The 22,835-nt window shown below is 48.1% G+C and overlaps 1 protein-coding gene across 1 annotated transcript; it reads right to left on the bottom strand.

Moving 5' to 3' along the window:
• Positions 1 to 389: 389 nt before the first annotated feature.
• Positions 390 to 19,054, bottom strand: SPINT1 (serine peptidase inhibitor, Kunitz type 1). Its single transcript, XM_009895681.1, has 10 exons — positions 18,625 to 19,054; positions 9,345 to 9,496; positions 7,733 to 7,871; positions 6,446 to 6,616; positions 5,715 to 5,741; positions 4,656 to 4,781; positions 3,679 to 3,729; positions 2,704 to 2,874; positions 1,945 to 2,001; positions 390 to 809 (listed from the first exon to the last, which is right to left on the bottom strand). The coding sequence occupies exons 1-10, from the start codon at positions 19,052 to 19,054 to the stop codon at positions 616 to 618; spliced, it is 1,518 nt and encodes a 505-aa protein (XP_009893983.1). The 3' UTR covers positions 390 to 615.
• Positions 19,055 to 22,835: the final 3,781 nt, after the last annotated feature.

Genomic DNA, 22,835 nt, shown 5'->3' with positions numbered 1-22,835 from the left:
AGTGATTAAAGCAGGTATCTCTGTTTCCTTCCATCTCGAAAACAGGAATACTGGAGAGTGTCACAGAACCCTTGGAGCAGGTCTGGACAGTTACGTGAATCTCAGCCCTCAAGAGGCTCACCACGACCAGGAGGACTGCTGGGAGGCAGGGCCACCTTGCAGAGGACTTGGGGAAAGGGAGGAAAATATAAGGTTGGGTGGAAGAAAGTGGCACTGCAAAAATATTGCTGGCTCTGGTGAGCTTGCACCATTCACCAACGTGAATGCTACACAGATCCAGTCCTGGGGTCCATCAGTAAGTCGAGCGGAGTTATGCTCTGGGTTTGAGCAGGAAGAAAGACGTAATTCAGAGTTTCACTGGACTGTTTGAAGTTAGGAAGGGATAGACATCAGAGAGCATCAAAATGCTCCCAGATCCTCACTTTCCCAGAGCAGCCATTTAGCCAAGACAATCACAAGCACTAGTACTGCCAAATCATGGCTAGATCTTGGCCTGATGCTACAAATGTCTTCGAAGAGAAAGAGTCCTTCAGGCCCAGGCCCGTCTCTAAAAACAAAACTCCAGAAGCTTTGGGGAGTGCCCCAGTGCTGGGCTGGAGAGAGAAAGGCTGTAGGTCAGACAGGTTTGGTGGTACTGCTGTAAAACAGATGCTCAGTGTCCTCTGTGGTGGAGAGGGTTGAGTTGGTAGCAGTGGTTGGCTGACGGCGGTGGCTGTTCTTCCTGTTCTTCAGGAAGAAGTAGCCGATGATCGCCAGGACCACCATGATGCAGATCCCGAGGAGTACGGCAATCACTACCTCAAAGGCACCTGCAGGGGAGACATGAACATGTTAGAAGGGCTGTTCCATGAGCTCTGATGCAGCAGGAGCAGTCATGAAGATGCAAGCACAAAAGCTGCTGCAAAAGCTGTGCTGGCAAAGAGAAGAGGTGGGCGATAGCTGGCCTGACAGCAGGGTGGTCACTGCACAACTGGGCAAAGAAGAAAGAAGGCAACTACATGGCATAGGGGTATGGCCAGGGTGTAGCCAGCCTGTCTCTCCCAAATTACGGTTCTCATCATTTCCCAGATGCACCACGCCCTCTAAAGGCTATTCAGTGACTTCGGTAGGCTTTGATACCCCTATGAATATCCAGCCCTTCTGCAACGCTGGCCTTGCTTCACATGTCAACAGGGAGGCCACCGAGGGGTGGTCACAGAAACCACCTACCGGTTGGGATAATGCTGTCGGAGTGAGCTATGGTGGATAGGCTGAGTTTGTGGGGAAAGAGCTTGTAGCAGAGCTGTGAGCACTTGGTCTTCTACAGCCAACCAAACTCTTGCATGATCATTGGAGACAGTCAAACATGACTGGTGTGAATTTAAAGACTAAATCAATCTCTAGGTTTGAAGAACAGAAGCGTATCATTTCAGTTCTCTGCTGAAGAAAGGAGACTTACTGCTCTTTGGTGAAAGGACACCAAACTTAACATGATATTCTTTTAAGACCCTGTAATTCAATAGCTTTGGTGTTCTTTACAGTTGTACAGAGGATGTATAAAGTCGTCAGATTTCCCCACAGTCTAGCGCCCAACATTATTCACATACCCACTTGGGCCTTCTTTCTTGCAGAAGTTAGTGGCCCTTATGTGAACTTGGCCCTTATGAAGAATTTTACTTGCCCTTTTTTGATGTTGAACAGGGGAGCATTCATGCAAGTTGAGGGAAGAAAAATTGGGAGCCACTCGTGTGAGCTACTGAGTCACAGACAAAGGAGAAACTGGACCACAGATGCACAGTGCACAGAAGCATCTCTTGCCACTGCTAGCATCCCACAGATCCCACATTGCTCCCGCAGCTTCAAAAGGGGGGTGGGAGAACGCTATTATTTGCAAGGAAAGACAAAATATTTTTCAGGACTGGGTAAAAGCAACAAGCAAGATCTGGAGGAAAAACTCTTACTCACTTAACATAGCGCTTTGGGACTCAAATGATTCCCATCTCCGGCCAATGGCATCTGCTTCTGAATTGGGAACAGAGAGGGGGAAAAAGGTTTTACAAAGAAGATTGGGAACAAGGGATAGGACAGGTTTCAGAGGAGCATATTTCCAGTGCTCTGCAGTGACTGAATGCATACAGCATGTCCCTTGACAGTCATGGTAGGCAGGCTGTGAGGCACAGCTGAGGGTAGCACTTCAGAAAAGCAGCAAGAGTTTGCCCCCTGACAGGTACAGTTTGGCAGAATTCCTCCTGTTTCAGCTGTTGGCCTCCACAGCAACACATACAAAGCTCTACAGTGTAAATCTTTACCTCTTGTTTGTTTAAACCTTTTGCCTAATACGTGTCATTGAGGATTTTCTTAATTTCTCCCCTCCCACTTGGGGAGAACTGGAGCCAAGCTAGAAAGTTACATTCTCTTTAGAGAGGCCATACCAGATCTCTGCTTAGTTTTGTCATCCTCCTCTGTCCCTTTTCAGCACCCAAAATGTTTTCCAGCTCTGAGAAATGCCAGGCTACGTTGCAGAAAGGTGCTGTAGATACACACCGTTCCCAGTAAATCATCGGTCACGTTGAAGAACGCTGTGAGGCATAGCCAGAGTTTGAGAGCAGAGCTGCTTTGTCTGAAAGCTCCCACCTCGCTGCCTCGTTGGGACCACAGAATTTAATCTGGAGTGATTTTCATAGCTTGATCAGTAAAACCCCAGCCCTCACTGTGACTGCTTACTTGTGATGCCTGAACATGATTTCATGCACTCTTCCTCTTCTTTAAAGTTGTTGTTGTTGCCACCACAGCCCCCGTAGGTGAAGGGGTCACATTTCTCAGAGAATGGGTTATAGTACCAGCGGGGGATGCTCTCGGTGCACTGCCCGGTATCAGGCAAGTCCACACAGTGACCTGGCAAAGCAAGGGAGAGGTGCTGTAGCCCAAGCAGTGTGTCGCCAGAGCAGCATCATTTTCTGCTCACAGCAGAAGAGCACAAGCACCATGACAGAGAGGATCCACAGCTCTTGGGTCCCCACTGCCCAGTTGCCAGCTGCTCAAATTGGCATTGCCAAGGTGACCTGCCACCCACCCATAAACCCAACTAGCAGGGAGGAAAATGAACATTAGAGCATACAGTCATGTTAGACCTTGGATTCAATCCTCTGCAGAAGTGACCTGTCCTCCTCGGGAGGCAGAAGGCAACATGAGGAGCCTGGACACAGAGAAACCACAGTTCGGCTCAGGTCTCTTCTACAAGCAAGCTGCATTTAAGCTGACTTGGCATATACTGTTTTATCCCAGTGACAGTACCACTGTCTACACTAGTACCAACAAGGCAAAGGCATGGGATCGAGCACAGGCATACGATTACTTGTGTTATGCCTTTGTTGTGTCCCTCACACTGCTTTGGTTTGCACTATTTCCAAAAAAGTGCTGCAGGGTAGCACTTTGTACAGGCCTGGTACTGTGCCCAGCAGGCAATATGCATGAGACCTGCTTGGGTGGAAAAAGTTTAGGCAGGAGAGTGAAAGCCTGCTGTAAACAGCTGTCCTCAAGGTCAGAGAACAGGCCCTTGCTCATTTTTAGCAAAGGTCTACCCAGATGCTACACCCATTTTTGGAATTATACAGGGAACCAGTTTTACCATGAAACAACAGACTGAAGAAAAAACAAAAGCTGGTGGATGTCAGCCTAAGTGCTCTGCATGGTACTTACCTTGCTTATGTGTGACATTGATTTTCTGCAGTCTGTTGAACTCACGAGCATCTGCGAGAGAAACGTTTCAGATTAAAACATCTCTCACAAGTTGAATACAAAAGAAATGCCTCTGTTCGTGCAGACATGGGCAGACAGAGCTTTCCTGCACATTCCTTTGCTATCGCAAGCCAGGGAAAGGGAGATATAATTTGAGATTCTTAAACATCTCAAAGCTATGAAAGGAACATGGGAAAAATAAAATGTAATAACAAGAAACTACTCCCAATTTCCATTCCACAAACACAGAGACAAAAATAAGGAAAACAAGGGCTGCATTCTTGTTTTTTTTTTTCCGTCAAGAAGTATGGGGAAACTGCTATCACTCCAGGTTTTAAGAAGTGTGAAAGAGCACTATTATAGGATATAAGATAGGGCAAGAAAGATGAATCGTATGCTTGCAACCTAAAAAGGCAGCAAAACACCCACATATAGGAAAGAGATTACGGGAATTCTGTCAGAAGAAGGAGGGAGGGAGGGAGGGAGGGAGGAAGGATTACAGACTTGGGCAGCTTGCCACTTTGCATTTACATTAGCACAATGTGAGGATGTTAAGGGGACTGTGACACTGGGCAGACTGGGAGAAATCATGGTTTCGTTTCCCATCTCCTAACTCTAGGAGAGCAGGTAAGGTCAGTCAGTGAGAATAATTTTGGGGAGAGGAGGACAGACTGAAGTCTTACAGACAGGTGCAGAGAAGAGAGTTGAAGAGTATTTAAGAGGCAGAAAACATCCCAGAAGGAAGATCAGCTCTTGCAGTCAGCAGAGATACGGGCGATGGCAGAAGCTGCAAATATAATACTGTGGAAAGAGGTAATGCAGGGTCAGGAGATAAGAACAGAAGGCACTAAAAAGCACCAAGTCAACACCTGTAACTTACGTTGCACTCATCTCTGGGCAGATACTAAGTTGTCTAAGCCAGAATTTGAAGTACTTACATTGTTCACAATACATCTCGTCTGATCCATCGGCACAGTCAAGAGTTTCATCACACTCCAGGTAGGCGTCAATGCAGCAGCCATCCTTGCATCTGAAGAAGGGGGACTGACAGTTCCCATTGCACACTGCACCAGAAACAGTTCAGATAGAATGAGTTTTAATGAGCTTTCTCCCTGCCTTTATGAAGGACTTGAAAGCTGCTGATAGGGCTGGCAAACAAGAAACAAGGCAGACTGGTTAAGGTCTCTCTTCAGTGCCACCCTGGACTCAAAAAAATATAATTTCTTGTTTATAAATGAAACATTGCTCTGGGAACAGCCATGCTTCCTCTCAAAAAAAGAAGTACACGGAAGGTGGAAGCAAGAATGAGCTACTCAGGAAGAATATGGAGACATTGCCCAAGTGCACGGGATTAAATTAGGAAAGCCAAACTGAAACCTGCACACCAGGCTGCGAGAGCCAATGGAGAAGAGTGGTTATTCCCCTCTGCTCCAGTGCTGAGTACTGTGCCCAGTTCTGAGTTCCCCAGTGTACAAAAGACATCGGCATATTGGAGTGAATCCAGTAGAGACTCAGCAAAGGGCCGGAGCACAAGAACTAGCATGAGGTTATGGAAAAGGGAGAGACAGACTCACTTTGGAGGTGGCACAGTAACAGGATGAGCAGCAACAGACACGAGTTGCAGCAAGGGAAAGTGATTCTATATCAGGCAAAAGAAAATATCATGAGGGTCATCAAACACTGGCACAGGTTGTCCAGAGAATGTGTAAAATTTTCTTCATCAGAGATACCCAAAACTGGACTGGGTACAGTCCTGAGCAACACAATGTGACTCAAAACTGGCCCTGCTTTGGGCAGTGGGTTGGACCGGATGACCTCCAGAGGTAATTCCCAACCTGAATTATCTTATGACAGAAAGTGAAAGGCTTAGTAAAGAAATTAGTCTCCAGTGCCTCGCTTTCCACACTGGCTGAGTGCTAATCAAAAGCCACAGGAATGGATGTGAGACACCGAGTCTGAGCTCGCAGCAGGATTACACAGTGGTACAGGAGGCTCACCTGGCTGTTGTCGCCCACCAACAGAACCTGAAGAAATAAAAAGATAAAATAAATTTACAGCCACATCATATTGTCAGCTCAAGATCAGCTTTAAAATGCCTTCGTATCTCACCTAAGAAATACATATTTCTGGAAGCAAGCCCTGGAGGGGTTAGGGAGGGGAAATATGGGTGTCCACCACCCAGAGACCCCAGATGAGTAGTACCCATGTGAGGCAGGCCTGGAGGAGTGCAGGGGAACCTCCCACCACTAGCTAGATCATGCCCAAACGGGCTCTCTTTTCCGAGGCTTTTGCCTTCTCCTTAAGCTGTGCCCCGCAGAGGGCCTGGCAGAGGCTTGGCCCATTTACCTGAGGTAGCGCTCAGTCATTCTCAGGCTTGGCTGAGAGCATGCCAAGGGAGAAGATTAATTTCATTTTGGGGGTGAAGCACTTCTGGTGCCCCCACAGCACAATGCTACCCTCTGGATTTAGGTTTCAGATGTGACACAAAGATTTGATGAGGGTTTCTGCAGCCAGAGACACACCAGGGACACTGTCCAGGGGAGCAGTGCTCCAGGAACGGAGTCAGATATGTTGGCAGTGTAGGACTAGGACTCCCCATGCATAATTAGCCTGGTCTCCTCAGCTCTCTGGGCTCTAACTATCTGCCAGCCAAGAAGTTGTAGTACCTGCCCACAGGGTCATCCTAATCCTATGAGAAAGAGAGGGTTGATTTTCAAAGCAGACTCACCTCTAACATTCTTGCAGGCGAGTTTACATTCCTCTTCCCGTAAGTAGTTATTCTTGTTGGGCTTGCAGCCGCCAAAAATGAACTCCTCACACTGCTGAAGGCTCGGGTTGTAAAACCAACGTGGAAAAGATCCCCGACACCAACCCACCTTCTTAGGAGTCAAACAATGCTCTATCAAGAAAGTTAACATAAAAGGCTCTGGTTAGCTTGCTTTGCCTTCACTTATACAAAGGAGAAATTCTTCCAAAGGAAAATTCATCAACAGTGTAGACACTTGTCTGCAAGATTTATAAAATCTTGAGCAGCATGGAGAAGGTGAGTAGGGAATCATGGCATATATTTTCTTATATGAAAGGCAGGGTCATAAAATCAAATTAGAAGGTGCCACATCCATAAAACAAAAGGAGCTGCTTCCCCACACAGCACACAGTTAAGCTGTGAAACTCCTTGCTCCAGGATGTTGCTGCTGGGCAAAGATTACACGAGGTCAAAAGGGATTCATCCATGGCTATTGAACACAAAGACATCATCTTCTGCTTAAAAAAATCTCCCAGCTGCAAATTCCTTGGGGACTAGCCAAGCATAGTAGGGATTTACTGAGAGCATGTCATGTTCTTGTACTCTTAAGAAAGCATCAACCTCTGGACACTTTTGGATGCAGTGTACTGGATTTTGGACAGACCATTAGAGTCACCTGACATGGCTGTTCTTATATTTTTATGGTACCTGTGGTAGAAGGAGAAATTCCCTGCTTAGCCACTAGTCAACCATTTGTCCAAAACCTCCTTGCTCCTAATGCACTTGTAATGCTGAACATTTTGATCATTAAACAAGGCTATTAAAGTAAAACATATAAATAAAGCCAGGGACACTTGAAATGTCATGCAGATGGCTCCTCCTGTCCTGTGGCTTAAGGGAATTAGGGCCTTCACAGCAAAACTATGGAGTCAACAAGACCTTTCAGGTTCTCCTGTCTTACACCCCCAGCTACACCCGGGCTTCAGCCACAATGGCATCACCCAGCAGAGGGCAATGACATGCAGTTATGGGGTTATTGCAAGCCACCTATTCTGCAAAAGGATGTGAAAACCCTAAAATAAACTGCTTTGAATGTAGAGACCTTCCACTACTGGTTAGGTGCAGCTTTTCCTGGGAAAAGCTGACATGCAAGTCCGGTCTCTTGATTGTGCTCTTTTCCCATCTACCTCTCTGAGAAGACCACCAGTAATGCCAGAGCAGCATTCAGGCTTGGGGACTCCAGCTAGACATCCACGGGCTCAGGCTCACCTTCAGTCTGCTCAGAATTCAGCACCATGATGGTGATGTTGGTGAAGTCTTGCTGTTGTGCAGTGTCCGTGACAGTAAGCTGGAAGACGTAAGTCCCCGGCTGTAGGTTGGAGATTTCTACCTGATCTTCTTCGTGCTTCTGAGAATGCAAAAGAAAGGCTTATGCAGAAGAAGGTATGTCTAATGAGGGAGCAAGTGGAGCCACACAAGGCCCATGTTCCTGCATTAGGAAGGAAGAAGCTTGGCTGGAACCCCCCAAGCAGATGTCTAGCATGAAAGATCTCTCAGTGCTATACAATTCCCACAAATCCATGGGCTGGTACCCAGCTGGAATAGCAGAGAGAAAGATACCACAAGACTAATTAGATATTTCGTATTTTGGGACGTTGGGAAGGCAACGAGGGAAAATAAAAATCTTTGGAGAGGACTGAAATTTGCAGGTTTTATTTTACTTCTTTAAAAATAAACCCCATTATGAATCATTTATTTAGTACATAGGGAATAAGCTAGGTATACTTAACAAATATATACTCTTGCATTTGAATATGACAAGTATATTTAGTTTTAGAGATGGAAGTGAGTGCCTATTTCTTTGCCTGCTGAGAGGTTTCTAAAAGAGAGTGAATTATTTTGTCATTGGTATTATTGGCACAAACTTTTTCCCTATATTGGCTGACAATATTGGTCCTCTGTTTCCATGCTATCTGCCTTTTTGGTTAGGTTTCAAGAGAACACAGAGTTGCCATATATCATCTTCATGTAGTTAACACAGCATAATACTAGAGGACTTATTTATCCCCCCACAAAGTTGCTTTAGTTGGGCTAGGGGGAAGGGAAAAGGAAAGGAGCACTTCCAGATTTCCACAGCTCCCTTGGCACCCTAGACCTAGTCATTGCCAATCTTCAAAATCAGCTGTAGGCCTGATGCACTTGTTTGCTAGTTCTTCCAAAAGGTGCTACAAGAGCTCCGTATGAGCTCTAAGGCTTCCCGGAGTGTTTTGCAGAAGTTTATCAGTAATCGTGTGCTCTTCTAAAGCCACAATTCACATTTAGCATCTATAAGATAGGCAGTGTTCACACCCCATAGATCTTGGAGCCAGTCAGGCTCCAGCTCCAGCTCAGATAAAATAGGAGGAACCTATACTCTAAAGTGAGGCAAAGTCCAGGGAAAGCCCCAGGAGAACAGAAGCAGAGCCTGAGTGGATTATTCAGTGAGAGGAGAAGCACCAAAGTGGAGCAGAGCAAAACTAAGGGCAGGGCCCTCACTGAACTACAGGAGCTTGGAAGCAGAGGCAACTCTTGCACCGAAGCTTCTGCCCTCATGGGTGCTCCCACCCAGGCAAATCAGGCGCTGGTTAGGAAGGTCTGAGATGGCGTCCTGGTGCAGGAAGCCCGAGGCCTGGTGAGGCCAAAAATGCCATGTCCCAGTAGTGTGGGAGACAGTGGGGGCAACCGCAAGGAGTGCTCCATAGCTTTTGAGAACAGGCTTGTGGGTAGACTGGCTTGGGGAGGGAAGGACAAAGTGACCTCCAAGTCAGTGGCTGTGAGAGCCCAACGTAGTGCAGATCACAGGTGATGCTGAGCAAGCTGCTTCCTTCCTGCAGCTCCCTACCTTCATTTCCACGGAGGGGTCACCGAGGATCTGTTTCCATTCATAGCTGACTATCCCTCGGTCATCCGTGCTCCCTGTGCCTCTCAGCATCACTGGCTCCCCAGGCTGTACCCTCATGTCCATGCCAGTGTGGGCTATTGGAGGACGGTCATCTGCAGAAGAAGTGCAGAACAAGGCTTGGGTAAGAGGCTGAAGGGTCCAGTCCTTGCCTCCATTACAGCAAAACAAGGGAGGGGGATTATTCCAGGCTAAACCAATACAGACTTCAACCACTGAAATGAAAACACTTATAGAGCTGTGCTTCTTGCAGCCTGAGCAAGCAACAGGCAATCCATACCGTTATTACTGCCCTCACTATTTAGTAAGTCCACAACTCTCCCTGGCAGTGCCTTTGAGCCAGTTGGCTCCCTGGCCACTTCTGCCCACACGAACCACCGCAAGAGGGTGTCCCCGTGGCTATAACCATTGTGCTTCTGACCGTCGGACCACATCCTCGCAAAACAGCACAGAGCAATCTCCACCCTCCACTTAGGGAGATGACCTGATGTGGGTGTTGAAGAATGTGGAACTGACTCTCATCATTCTAACCACCACCTCGAAGCACTATGTTAGTGTACTTAACCAGAGCAATGCGGGATTTGGATGGAAAATACCGCTGCTCCTCAACCGTATCTTCCACCCCACTCTCTGTCACGCATGCCTTAAAAAAAGCACACAAATGCCATTCATGAGATCATTATTTTTGTGCCATTTCCACAGATTAGCTTACGAGCAGCCTCCACAATCCATTAAACACTTTTCCAGGCTCTAAGCGTAAGAGATGAAAACTGATCCCTGCCTGTGCCAGCAAGAACAGCCCAAACAATGACACTGTTGAGCCTGACTCACAACTCCTTTCGGCCTGCACACCTCTGACCACAGGCTTCCTGCATAGCTCAGCCCATAAAACTCCACCTGGTAGCACCTGTACCAAGTCCAAGACCCAGTGTTCAAGTTCAACCTGAGTCTTTCGTAAAGGCAACATTTGTCATTTAGAAGCTAGATATAAGTCACTCTACCATTACACTGTTACATAGACTGTGTCTGAAGGAGAGGATTAGTGCCCAAGCCCCTTGGAAAACTACTCCATCAGCTAATTACTTTCACTGTCATTAACTTGCTCCTAATTTCCTGTTTGAGTTCTGGAATTGCTGTTCTGGATTCAGGTACCAGCTGCTGACTCTTGCTAGAGCCTACTGAAGGGACTCTCAATATAAGGCATATACACAAACGAACCTGCTATTCAAAACAAGCTACTTTTTACTTCTTTCATTACTAAATTCAGTAGGATAGAGGGCTTTTCAACACATACTCCAGATCAGAGTTACCACAAATCCACCCAGAATCTTCTATTTTCTAGTATCTTCTACCAAATGAAGATCTATTCATTCTACCCAGCTCTTAACAAATGATGCTGCCACCAAAAAGTCACCAGCGAAATAAACCTTCCCTTGTTTACATGTTCGACCATTGTGCTCAGCCTGTTTGGCTGCAGAATCGGGGATGGTATGTGTGTAGCAACCCTTTGAGGTTCTCCCCGCAGCCTGGTCCCCAGCCACAGCCCCACAGCTTACCTCCCTCATCACCAGGCTCATGGGGCTGGGGTTTTACTCTACAAGAGGTCAGCCACTGCTAGCTTGTGCAGCTGCAGGGCTTCTGGTTACGTTTATCGCACTGGTCTGTGTGCTATCTATAGCCTATCACTGGTTTTATCTTTTATTCCATCTCTTTGTGTAATTATTGGGTGGGAACGATACAAGATTATTTCAAACCTCTTTCAAACTGGAAGAGGGGAGATTTAGAATAGATATTAGGAAGAGGTTTTTCACTATGAGGGTGGTGAGACACTGGAACAAGTTGCCCAGGGAAGTTGTGGATGCCCCATCCCTGGAAGTGTTCAAGGCCAGGTTGGACGGGGCTTTGAACAACCTGGTCTAGAGGAAGGTGTCCCTGCCCATGGCAGGGGGGTTGGAACTAGATGATCTTTAAGGTCCCTTCCAACTCTAACCATTCTATGGTTCTATGATTCTATGAGATCAAGTTCATATTGTTGAGTTTGAGCCAACCACCAAGTTAGGCAGAGGAAACCCAGCTGGACTGAAAGAGGCCAGGAAGATGACACCTGCATCATAAGCAGAGGTGCCCACCCTGGTGTCCTTTCACCTTTGGGTAAGGCACACCTCCCTGCCACTCCTTTCTTGGAGCTGCATGCCAGAGTGATGGGTCCTGAGTCAGGCACAAAGACTGCTGAAAGACACCGAGCAGGGCCAGTGAGCCTGGCACTTCTTGGTTTTGAGCAGGACTGGTAGAACAAATAAATAGAGTTTCACTTTATTTTCAAGTGGTCTCGCCATGAGAATATTCATAGGAGAAAGCAACGACTGGAGCTGGCAACACCTTCCGAACCAAGCAGGGAAAAACAGCCCCACAAGCACGTGGTACACAGGACGCACTACAAGCTCCGGAAAGGGGAGTACGTTCCTGCCATTCCTCCCAGGCAAAAGCCATGAGCCTGGCAGGGAGAAGGGCAGCCTGCTCCCTGCCACCCTCCTGCCAGGGTGAGCCCAGTAGATGGGTGCAATTGCACAAGGGGAAGACCAATTCTTCAGCAACACAGAGGCCGATCATTAACTCACAACAACTCCAAATCATGCTTTTCCTTGACATTTTTAAGCATGTAGACTTCAAAAAAAAACCCAAAATTGCAGGCCAAACATTTCTTTGGGTTGTGGATTGCACAGTGAAGTAAAAGCTTCGTTCTGATCAATAAGACAGCTACCTCAGATCCCATCACTGATTAGCCAAATTCCCTAGGCCAAACATTTCTTTGGGTTGTGGATGGCACAGTGAAGTAAAAGCTTCATTCTGATCAATAAGACAGCTACCTCTCCAGATCCCATTGCTGATTAGCCAAATTCCCCGACTCTCCTCACCTCCAGAAAAACAGTGAGAGTATTTGCCTGCGTGTGGTGGCTGCCAGCCAAGGAGGAACTCCCATTAGAAATGAAGGACTTTACTTTCAGGTCTCTCCCTTTTCTTTGTAGGACGTCTAAAAGCTCAGTGACTTTAGAGTATTTCTGCTACACTCACTATATGAAGCCTTCAGCGACGTGGCTATTCTCCACCTGAGCTTCATAACCGAGCGCTGACTGAGCCAGAGAGAATATCAACAAACTGTTTGTAGAAGGGGGAGTCTCCAATTTGGTTCTTTTTGCTCTGAAAGTCTGTTTGAAAAATGAAAGTTACCCTTGCTATAGTGCTCTTTTGACTACGGAAAGTTTCTGCTGTAAAACTCTGTAATTAACAGGGAGATTAAAGCTTTATGATGGTGTTGTGTGTCGTGCTCTTTACTGTGGAACACATGCTCCTGGAGTCCATCATTAAGTGACAACTTCAGCTTCCATTTATAAAATACACTGGAAGGTGAAATATCTTTTCTTTATGATCCCAGAGAAAAGCTTGATAGAGTAAATTAAAAATGCTTGAAAACAAATTCATATGGCTCACAGTGTGTTCCTGCCTCAGTCCCTGTTTTTTCCTCTTTTAAAAATTTCATCTAGTTTTAAGGCTTATGCAGTCAGTGGTTTGTCTGGCTTCATCTCTAATAATGAGTAAACTTAAACCAAAGTTGATGAGGGAACAGGAATCCAAAAGATATTATATTCCTACAGGGGCTGCAAAAGTTAGCATCTAGGTGGGGGGACAGACCCCGGTAGGGATCTCGCTATCCGAACATGCAGGCACCAGTGAAATCCCACAGCAGAAAGCAATTGCAAAACTCATTATCCTGCAGCAGAAAGCAATTGCAAAACTCCCAGTTTGGGGATTTCTCTTTTGGAGCTCGGATATCAGCTCTTGCCCTCGAGACACAAATTCACAGAAAACCAGATTTCCTCCATTCCAGCGCTCATGCAGGTACACCCTGAGTACTTAAGACTATAAAGTAATGCTTGAAAATACCTCAGAATGATGTGAGGTTGCCACTAGGAAGAGCTGGAAAGCTTTCTCATGGCCACCGAGGGGCTCTTACAGCCCAACGTCGTCTGCCGGTGCAGGAGCAGTGTACAAAGGCGACGAGTGTGGCTTGCACTGGGGACGCTGAGGCACTGCGAAGGGAAGGACCTCGCCGGGGACAAAAATGACCGCTCAGAGCCATGGGGCAGGCCAGTAGCAGAGACAGGAGCAGAAATGAGGCCACCCAAATTCCAGAGCCTGTGAGACATGCAACGTGGGAGATTTCAAGCGTCAGAAGCCAGCGGAGCCTGCCTGCTGCACAAGCAGGTGGGCAGGGGCAGGCAGCAGCGCGGCTCTCCCCTCAAATGCTAAAGCTCTGCTTTGGTATTTCTTCCAGGGAAGTCATTTCAAAGCGAACAGCTTTCAGGGAGGGTTTATTCAAGTCTCACCCGTCAACACTAAAAAACTCTGCACAGTAACGGGCATAGGTAAGGAAGGAAGATGCTGCCGCTGCAGTGTTAATTTGCCTGAGGAGGGGGAGAGGGAAAAGGGAACATGGCAATGCAATGGAGAAATACAAGTCCCTGGAGAAATACAAGCTCTTTCTGTAGGGGTTCATCCTGGCTGGGCAGCAAATACAGTCACCATAAAGCCATATAATTTTCTGACAACTCATGCAGAGCCAAGCAGCTCTCAGCATTAATTTCTAGAGGTTTCTATAGTGGTTTGTAAGAGGTGCACACAGCAGGTCAACTTAACCTCTCTAAAACGATACAGCATGAATGTATGGATTATATTTTCAGAATAATGCAATCTGCTGCCGCCCCAGGCTCCTTCCATCCTTCCTCAGGGTGCAGGAAACCAGTCCGATTTGCTTTAGCGGGCAGAGGGAGAGAGTCTCCCATGGGTCTTCGTGCCGTTTCAGTAACGATCAGTTTGTTACTCCGGTCTGCTTAGATAACTCTAGAGCCACGACATGAGGTAGCCATAATGTGTGGCACTTCGGTAAATTCTGCATGACAAACAATAGTTTCACTGTGAGTGGAAGCTGGACCAGGGAGCAGGACTGGCTGGTCTCCAAGGGCCCTGCCAGTATACCATGGCCACTGAACCTGTGATGTGGGTACTGAACATGCAGTTCCCCCTCTCCTGGCCTGAGCTGGGCACTGGAGGACGAGCACCGGGCTCGTCTGAGTAGCATCAGCCAAGGGCACACCAGTGTCCGGACCCGTCTCAGCCCCAGATGGGATCCCAGCACTGCTTGTTTGAGTTGCACTGTGCCCACGGAATGGAAACCAGCGTGGGACCAAACGTTTGAGCGTGGATGAGCTTCAGACTTGGTGAGCTGTCCTTTTTGAACGAGTTACCGAAGTTTTAACCTCCAAATCTCTCTCCACGGCAAGGCAGAAGCAGACACATCCTGAACCCTGCAGGTTCCCCAGCACTTCCCGTCTCCCACTCACAAGGCCTAAATTCAACAGGAGAGTGTCACCAAGCATTTCACAACCACCACAAAAGGTTCAGTTCAAGAAACGGACAAAGGTTCAGGGAGGTTATTTTCCAGTTTCACACCCAGAACTGGTTTGCCTAGACCAGAATAAGCTCGGGGTAGTTACTTAAACACTGGGCTCCATTATTACCAATAAAGTGCATGGCGAGCCTGCCCCTCCCCAATGAGCCAGGCAGAAAACTCGCACCAAAGTTCAGACTGGGGAATCATTTAAGAGGATAGTGCCTTTTAACAATAACATCAGAGACTTTGGGCTGTATGTTAGCTGGAACAGGCGAGAGACAGAGCCAAGCTGTCGTCACCAACTTGCACAGGACTCGGAAGCTCATGTTCTCCAAAATACAGAAAATGTACTCGAGGTGATCTGCAGACACTAGATTTCAGCTGTATTCATTGTTGCTCATACCCACAGGTTTTTCTGGTCATAAACCAGTAAGAGTGGTCGCAGTGGGTAAGAGCAAGGGTGCCTCTGTCCCAGTGTTCAGTTTCCAAGTCTTGCTGTGGATGCTCAAGCAAGAGCAAGAACATGTAAGCACACACAGCGACACGCTCCCAGCTTTCAGCTACTTCCATCGGGCTCAGGAAACGCTCCAAGATTAAATTTGCCCGTTCAGCTGCCCCCAGCCGCGCTCTCTCTTTTGAGTGTTATCTAGTCTCCTCCTGAACAGATATAAACCTCTTAATTCAACGGGTCTGCTCCCTCTAGTACTATTGTAGGTGGGTCTTGCAACATGTGGCTTTTTTTTTTAATGTCCCCCACTGGGATCACTAAATATATATTTCACTATTCACTAGGAAAAAAATGCTTTTAATCAGCATTATTGCAGAGGATGTCTAAAGATTGCCACATGGCCATACACTAAAGGCTCCTAGGACACCTGACAGCAGCACATAAAGGAAAGAGATGGATGACAAAGCAGCATATAAGACTCCTGCAGACCTTTAGAGCCCGGTCTCAGGGGGCTGACAATAACCTGGGCTCCAGAGCAGCCACAGAGCTTCACGTTTTAACAGCGATACAGCACAACAGTGGGAAGACTGGACAGTTTTGTGTCCAGTGCAAAACGCGGGCCAAGATTTTTTGCCTATAAACATTTGGGAGGAAAACCCGACCTGCTGAAAACGGCTTCCTTATCGCTTGGTTCACCTGGCCTCTTCGGGCATCTTTGGGCATCTTCCAAAGGTCTGGAAGCAAAAATGCGGTAGAGCTTCCCTATGCTGCCAGGTGGACATGCTTAGCACGCAGAGGCTCCTTCATTTGGCCTCCTGCACCTGCATCTTTGTGCCCTTCCTTGGTCCTCTTTGGCGGCTGCCAGGCACCCACCTTCCTGCCCAGACAGGCCCATTCCTCCTGTGTGGACCCAATTCCAGCATTGCATCTGGAGAGGGGCTTGGGGTTTTGATTTGTTTCTTTTTTTTTATTTGGACCTGAAACCAAAATCGAGATCTGCATTCTTAAGCGTCTCGTCAGCTGCTGTAGGGCCCAGCTCAGATGGTTGGATTTAGCCCTTGTTATTATTTGCTCTTTCTCCAGTAAAATAAAACACGACACTGACAGAGCCCCAGTCGCCTCTTCCCTGCCAGCCCTCCGATGTCATCCAGTGCGATTCGGAAAGCCTTTGGTATCTGTCAAATGGCAATGCCTAAAAATTTTGGGAGAGGAGGGAAACGTGTTTGCCACCGAAGCACAGCACCACCATCGCAGCCAGACCCAAGTGCGCAGCAGCGAGCTGCCCCGCTGGCTGTACCTACAGCCGGGCACCTGCCCAGCCACCCTGCACCCTCCGAGGGCGCAAACACGGGGTGTAGAAGGGACCAAGCCCTTCCTACACCCGCAGCGGTATTGTGGCGCAAGCCCCACGTGAGCGAGGAGGGGCATGCCCGCCTCGGCAGGCAGGCAGAGTATCCCTCACAGCATTTCTGGCATGTTCTTCCCTCCTCACGGATAAGCCCTCCCGGGTCTTCCTGACCCACCACAGCCATCCCAGCATCTCCAGGAGGAGCGTTAGATACAGTCCGCAAGGCAGCACCTGCATGTTGGCGGAGGGGATGCTCCAGCTAGGTGCCACGGAGTGGCAAACGCAGCGCTGCTGGTGGCACAGAGAGCTCAGTAACCCAGGGACACTTTCTGGAGAGCCACCCACATGCGATGGCAGGCCCTGCGGCCAGCCCAGGGAGGAGGGGGGCTGCAGTGTCCCTGTACGGGGCACTGGTCTGCAGAGGTGAGGAGACCAAATTGCTCAACCGTACACTGTATTTTAATCTAATCTTGTGAAATCAGGATGCACTGGAGATGATGCATTCCATTTTCCTCCTACAACAAAGCATGTAGGAGTTCAGACAGTTGTCAGCATGCCACCTCCAGTCCCAGAGATGTGGGCTTCAGTTCCTCACTAACTGCAGCTCCCATGGAAAGGATTTGGAGCCTGAAATGGAGACGCAGGACAACTACTGCAACAGTGAGATAGAGATTTACCGAAATGCCCTAAAATGGAGTGGGAAGCAACTAGCAGGGACAGAGGACAGGAGAACCACTCCTGCCACATCACTGCTCAAACCAGTGACACCCAAGGACTGCTCCAGAGGAGCTGTGCCCTCCTTCGAAACCCCTGCGCTCCACTTAGGATGGACAAAAGTGATCAGTGTGGGGTTTGGTGCCGTTTCACACCTCCAGCACCTACAAGGCTCACAGGCTGGCACATCCCAGCAGAAGATCAAAGACCTGGTAAGCTAACGCGGTTCAGACTAAGCCCATGCGCTGACCTGGCTGCTCCACTTGTCCTCTTCCCAGATCCTTCCTGCCCCAGCCACAGCTGGGCTGGGAGGGGGGAAAAGGTTTACCCATACAGATAGCCCCTAACAGCCCTGCCTGTGCATCAACATATAATAAACTGGTTATGGTTGCTAAAGATTCAGCCAGGCTAGAGACTTCCTGGCCTCGTATAGGCTTCCTCCAAAACACGGAAGAAGGAGGCAACAGGAGGAATTGCCATGTTTTCAGCGTTTCTGAACACACTTTTTTTTTTTTTTTTTTTTTTTTTGGAGACGGCAGAGTGCATGGCAAGCGGCCAGCTCCAGATTAGTTTGTTTTCCACCTGGTTTTCTGGATCCAGGTGCAATCTTTCAGAATAGGGAACCAGGGACCGGGGAAAAGAAACCCACCTCCAAAGGGAGAGTTTCCTAATCAGACTCCCCCAGCTGCTCCCTCTCCCTCCCCCAGCAGCGAGGACCAGCCCCAACAAGCAGAGCAATAACGAGACACCTCACCATCCAGGCTGCTGCTCACAAGACTCAGGCTGTGGCAAAATGAAAGGTAACTAAGTGGATTTTGTCCTGCTCCCAGCCCCTGAGCAATTAAGAGCTTAATGCAGCCCTTTAAAATGCAGCGATGCATACATTTTTAGAGGATTTCACTTTCCAACCTCAAAGGCCTGGGGGGAGGGAGAAGAAAAACAATACCTTTTTCTCTACCCTGTCAAGTATCAAAAACTCAGCCTGCGTTTGGTAAATACTCACTCCACCCAATTCAAATTGGTTAAAGAATGATTCCTTCTCCATTCACTAATAGGTAAACCGAGGCACAGAACTTAAGTGAGTTCATCAAAGTTAGGGAAAACCTTTGCAGCAGAGGTGCATATAGAAACCCCGTCTTTAACGCTGCTTTATCCCGACCATTTGGCAGCACAGCTGCACAGGTGACGGCTGGAGGAGCTGGCACCAGTGGCCATTAGTGCTCTTCCAGCCCCGGTTTGCACAGATCCATTATGGGCACCTTACCACTAGATCCGTGATCCTGCATTGCCAGGTAGGAATCGTACACGTCCTTCCTCAAGAAGTTGAGAAAGCCAGTCTTCCGGCCAAACCTGCAGACGAAAGCCTGCTCGTAGAGGCAGTTGAGGAGAAAGCAGCCCTGGATGTGGTCTTCCTCCGTACCCGGGACCTGCTCCACGAGAGCCAGGTTACAAGCGGGGTCTTTACAGCAGGCTCTCATGCAGTCCCTGCTCCGATGGACCATGGGGGACGACAAGAAGGTGGCTCCATTCTGGACGGAGGCGTCTGTATCCAGCACCAAATCCGGCATCCCTGCCGTAAAGTCCTCCAGGCACTTTTCACCGAAGGGTTTTTCCTCCTGCCCTTCGCCGAAGTCCACCACCAGCACCAAGCAGACCCAGAGCACAAACCATGGACCTGGACTCCCTCCGGCCATCTTGATGCCCCGATCCTCACTGCCTCGAGACCTTAATCCTTTCCTAAATGAAAGAAGAAGATAGATGAAGCTAAGGGGGACAGTGTCCAGCTGCATGACTCCCTGGGTTGAGTGGGGACCCGGAGCGCAGCTGAGGTCATGCTCTGGGTCCCTGCTCGCCCCAGGGTGACCAATGTATCCCCCCACCCTCCAACTCACCCCCCGCATGCGCTCTCAGCCCCCCACCTGGCTGGTCTCAGGTGAAACCAATGCTGGGAGCGGGGTGTCCCCCTTGTTCCCCCCGCCCCGCTCCTTTGCCCCTCAGGTGTGCCTTCAGCTGCGTCCAGCGGAGACAAAGGCACAGAGAGCGCAGGTAGTGAAAACCAACTCCCTCAGAGAGGAAAAAAAAATCTAGTCACTCCCCTGCATGCTGAATTGCGTAAGAGGAAGGGGAGGAGAGTCGGGCTGATACCATCTTCCACTCCTCTGACAAAGGGAGCAAAGGTTCCCCATGGGAGCCATGAGCGGTACTCTCCTTCATGCAGGTGCAAGGGCACCCGCTCTGGATGAGCATCCCACCAGCCGGGTGCTTGCTGTATTCCTGTGCTCTGGCTGCTTTGAAGGAATTGAAAGCCGGGGAGCACGCTGTCTGTGTCGTCCAGTGGTAGCCCTCGTGCTCCAGTGTGGCCAGCTGCATGGCACAGAGCACCATTAGCCCAGGTGTCGCTAGCCTGAATGAGTCAACCTTGCAGCCGCACAGACAGCGCCTGCTGCTGTCACTGCTGTGAGGGGCTTTGTGCTCAGTGCAGGCGTCTCGAAATCGTGAATTCCCTGCTCTTGGGACACAATATTGCTCCTGAGTGAAAAGCACTTGGTGGCATGCCCGGAAGCTGCCTGCGTGGCGGGAGCCCTGGCACCACAGCTGTGAAAATTTTTGATAGTCGCCCCCCCGATGATGAGGAACATTTCACTACTTAATCTCATACAGGTCAGTCGCAGCCTGTTTGTGTTGCCCTTGCCTCGCAGGACAGTGCTGTTTGGAGCCACGGGAACACAAAGGCAGCCGGCTATAACTTCCATGTATTTTCTCCCTGCTTCTGCTTGCAGATCCATGATCAAATTCCCTCTGTTCAACAGATAAACTGCTGTCATCCACCTACTCTGTAAACAGTCCTAAATCCCCTGGGTAAACTGTTCTTATTGCTCTGTCGTAGTCCGTAGGAGAGCAGGGAGTGCTTGCAGTCTGCTTGGCCATTATTTGTAATGAAATATTGCATCGCTTAAAACAACAGCAGCAAATGTGAGATATTATTGAGTGGCGTATCTTCAAAAAGAGATGGTGAGCAGTAGCTGTGCCTTGAAGAGCAGCTGGCTTTGTGGTTTTGGGGACCACTCTGGTGTCCAGTGCTTCAGTTCTTGCTGCTTCTTTCTGTACCTTTGATCCATCCTCGTGTACCTTCATGGGATTTATTAAGAGTCCTTAGACACACGTTTCCCCCTCCTGGCTGTCACAGACAAACACTATGAGAATGTAATGTTGTGGGAATATTATTTTCCAGTACTTCTCATGACTTTCTATAGTCTGATGCTGACGTTTGTGTATAGTACTGACTTCTGTTTGAAAAGGGAATTGATTTGATCTGGCTATGGTAGGGTATAAAAAAAATACAGGCAAGGCCTAAACTGTGAAAATAGATGGTAGGGCAGTAGGAAACATGCATGTCTGCAGAGCAGAGGGATTTTTTTGCTTTCCTTGTTTACTATATGAATCTTTGTCAGAAGAAGTGTGGGTGTCTCCCACTCCACACTCAGACCCCATCTGTACGCCAGGTCTTTAGGACCTGCCTGCAGACTGTGCCAGCAGTAAAGGGAGAGCTGACCTTGCTGTCCTGCCCATCTTCTAAATACACGCAGGAGAAATAAAAGCAACAACAAGGCTGTCTTCTCCTTTTATTCTGCACTGGCTGAGGCACTCTGCTGGGGGCTCTCTCTTGTATTTAACGTGGAGATTTTTTTTCCTGGCTAAATATTTAAAGCCTTTAGTCTGGAGCCAGGTGAGACTCAGTGCAGTTCCCTGATGCAGGAGCGTGCTGCTCAGGGAGCAGTTAGTCCTGTCCCCTGTGCAAACCAGCGACTGTGCTTGGATCCCCGTGCTGGCAGAACTGCCCCTAAACAGTCTGGTTTGGTATTTTTATCTAACTGGCAATAATCCAATTTACTTTAGCAGCAGTTTGGTGTTACAAAATCTCTGTCAACCTGAAGGCCATGATGTCTCTTCTGCTTGTGCCAGGTACCATAACTCCTGCAAACGTACAGGTGGGAGGATGCCTGGATTGGCATCTCTAGCTCTTTTTTATTTTATTAATGCTTATGAAGGGGTGAGCCCCTTCATACACTGCTCAAGCCTAGCCTTAAGAGTAGGGAGGTTTAATAGCTTCTGCTGTCAGCAGAAGGCTGCGCTGATGTCCTGCTGCAAGGTGTTCTGCTGCTCACCCTAAACATATTTATAGTTACTTTATATTCAGTGTTCTTGTGCACTATTGTCCTTTCATTTCAAAAGGTTCTCTCCTTTTGTTGTCTTCAGCTGTATTTATTTTAGTGAAATTATATCCTAACTCAGTCTTCAGTTTGGTAGTGCAAGCAAGCTGTGATCTTTCAATTGCTTCTTTTATGGTAGAGTCTCCATTTCCCCTCTGTTATCCTAGTGGCCCTTTCCCTGCACATTTTCCAGTTTCAGGTTTTTTATTATTAAATATGTGTAACAGAATTCTATGCCATAGTCTAAAGAATGCATCACCATTACCAAGTATTTAATCTTCTCTCTCTCTGCTGGAAATACACTGCTGAATACATCTTAGGAGGATACTCATATCACTTGAAGGTTCACTGCAGAGCCATCTTATGAACAGTACATGCTTGGTCGTGTTCTTTCCACCATTTTCAGCTGATCAGCCCCCAGATAATATTTTTATGACTATTTCCTAAGTATGTGATCTTACTTTTTATATTCTCTATATTCTTAAATTTGACCCGTATTTTTCTGCTTGGCAGATGGGTCTGGTTTGTTTCTTGGACCTGTAAACATCACATTTCTGGTCTTCCACCGTAGGAGTGATGCATCCCACCTCTCTGCCAGTAGCACAGTTTCTAAATATGCCCAGTTTTTTCTGGAGAGGTTCAGTAATTAAAATCTTAATTGAGATTAGTCCCAAGATCAAGGACTTCTACTAGGAATGTCTCTCTGTTGCAGCAGCTTTCTTTCTAACTCAGTAACCCATTCTTTGCCCTCCTAACTTAGAAATCCCATCGCAGCTGTTCTCTTCAAGACGAATAATTTCCCACAACTTCAGCTGAAGCGTATGTTATTCATATTAGCATGAAGGGAAAGTAGGGTGAGTGATTTTATGACTTGGGAGTGTTTTTTAAGGGGTCCTGAAACGGTGAGTCATCGTTAACTTTTGTCTGTCTTTGAGAAGTGTCTGCTCTCAGTCCTGCAATAACTATTCAGGAGATGACTCAGGGAGGGTAAACCGCACCGTAGTTTAATATTTGACCAAGACTATAAGAGCTCTTAGACACGCATGGCTTGTAACACGCTCGGGTGCAGGAGCCTGCGTCACCTGCCTTCTTGTGATTACTACGGAGACCCCAGCACCCATCAGCAGGTGGACACCCACCTTCCAGAAGGAAGGGACCCCGACAGGCAGAAAAATAAGGAAGAGTTGGTCCAGGCCCCCTTTGCCTCATTGTGCAGCCCAGCTCTGTGGCGTCACCGCTTGCAATGACTTCCTGACAGCGGCTT

This window comes from Charadrius vociferus, unplaced genomic scaffold, assembly GCF_000708025.1.
Source record: "Charadrius vociferus isolate BGI_N301 unplaced genomic scaffold, ASM70802v2 scaffold111, whole genome shotgun sequence".
Taxonomy (NCBI): domain Eukaryota; kingdom Metazoa; phylum Chordata; class Aves; order Charadriiformes; family Charadriidae; genus Charadrius; species Charadrius vociferus.
The sequence above is the reverse complement of the archived record's forward strand: the minus strand, read 5'-3'. Positions and strand labels throughout refer to the sequence as shown.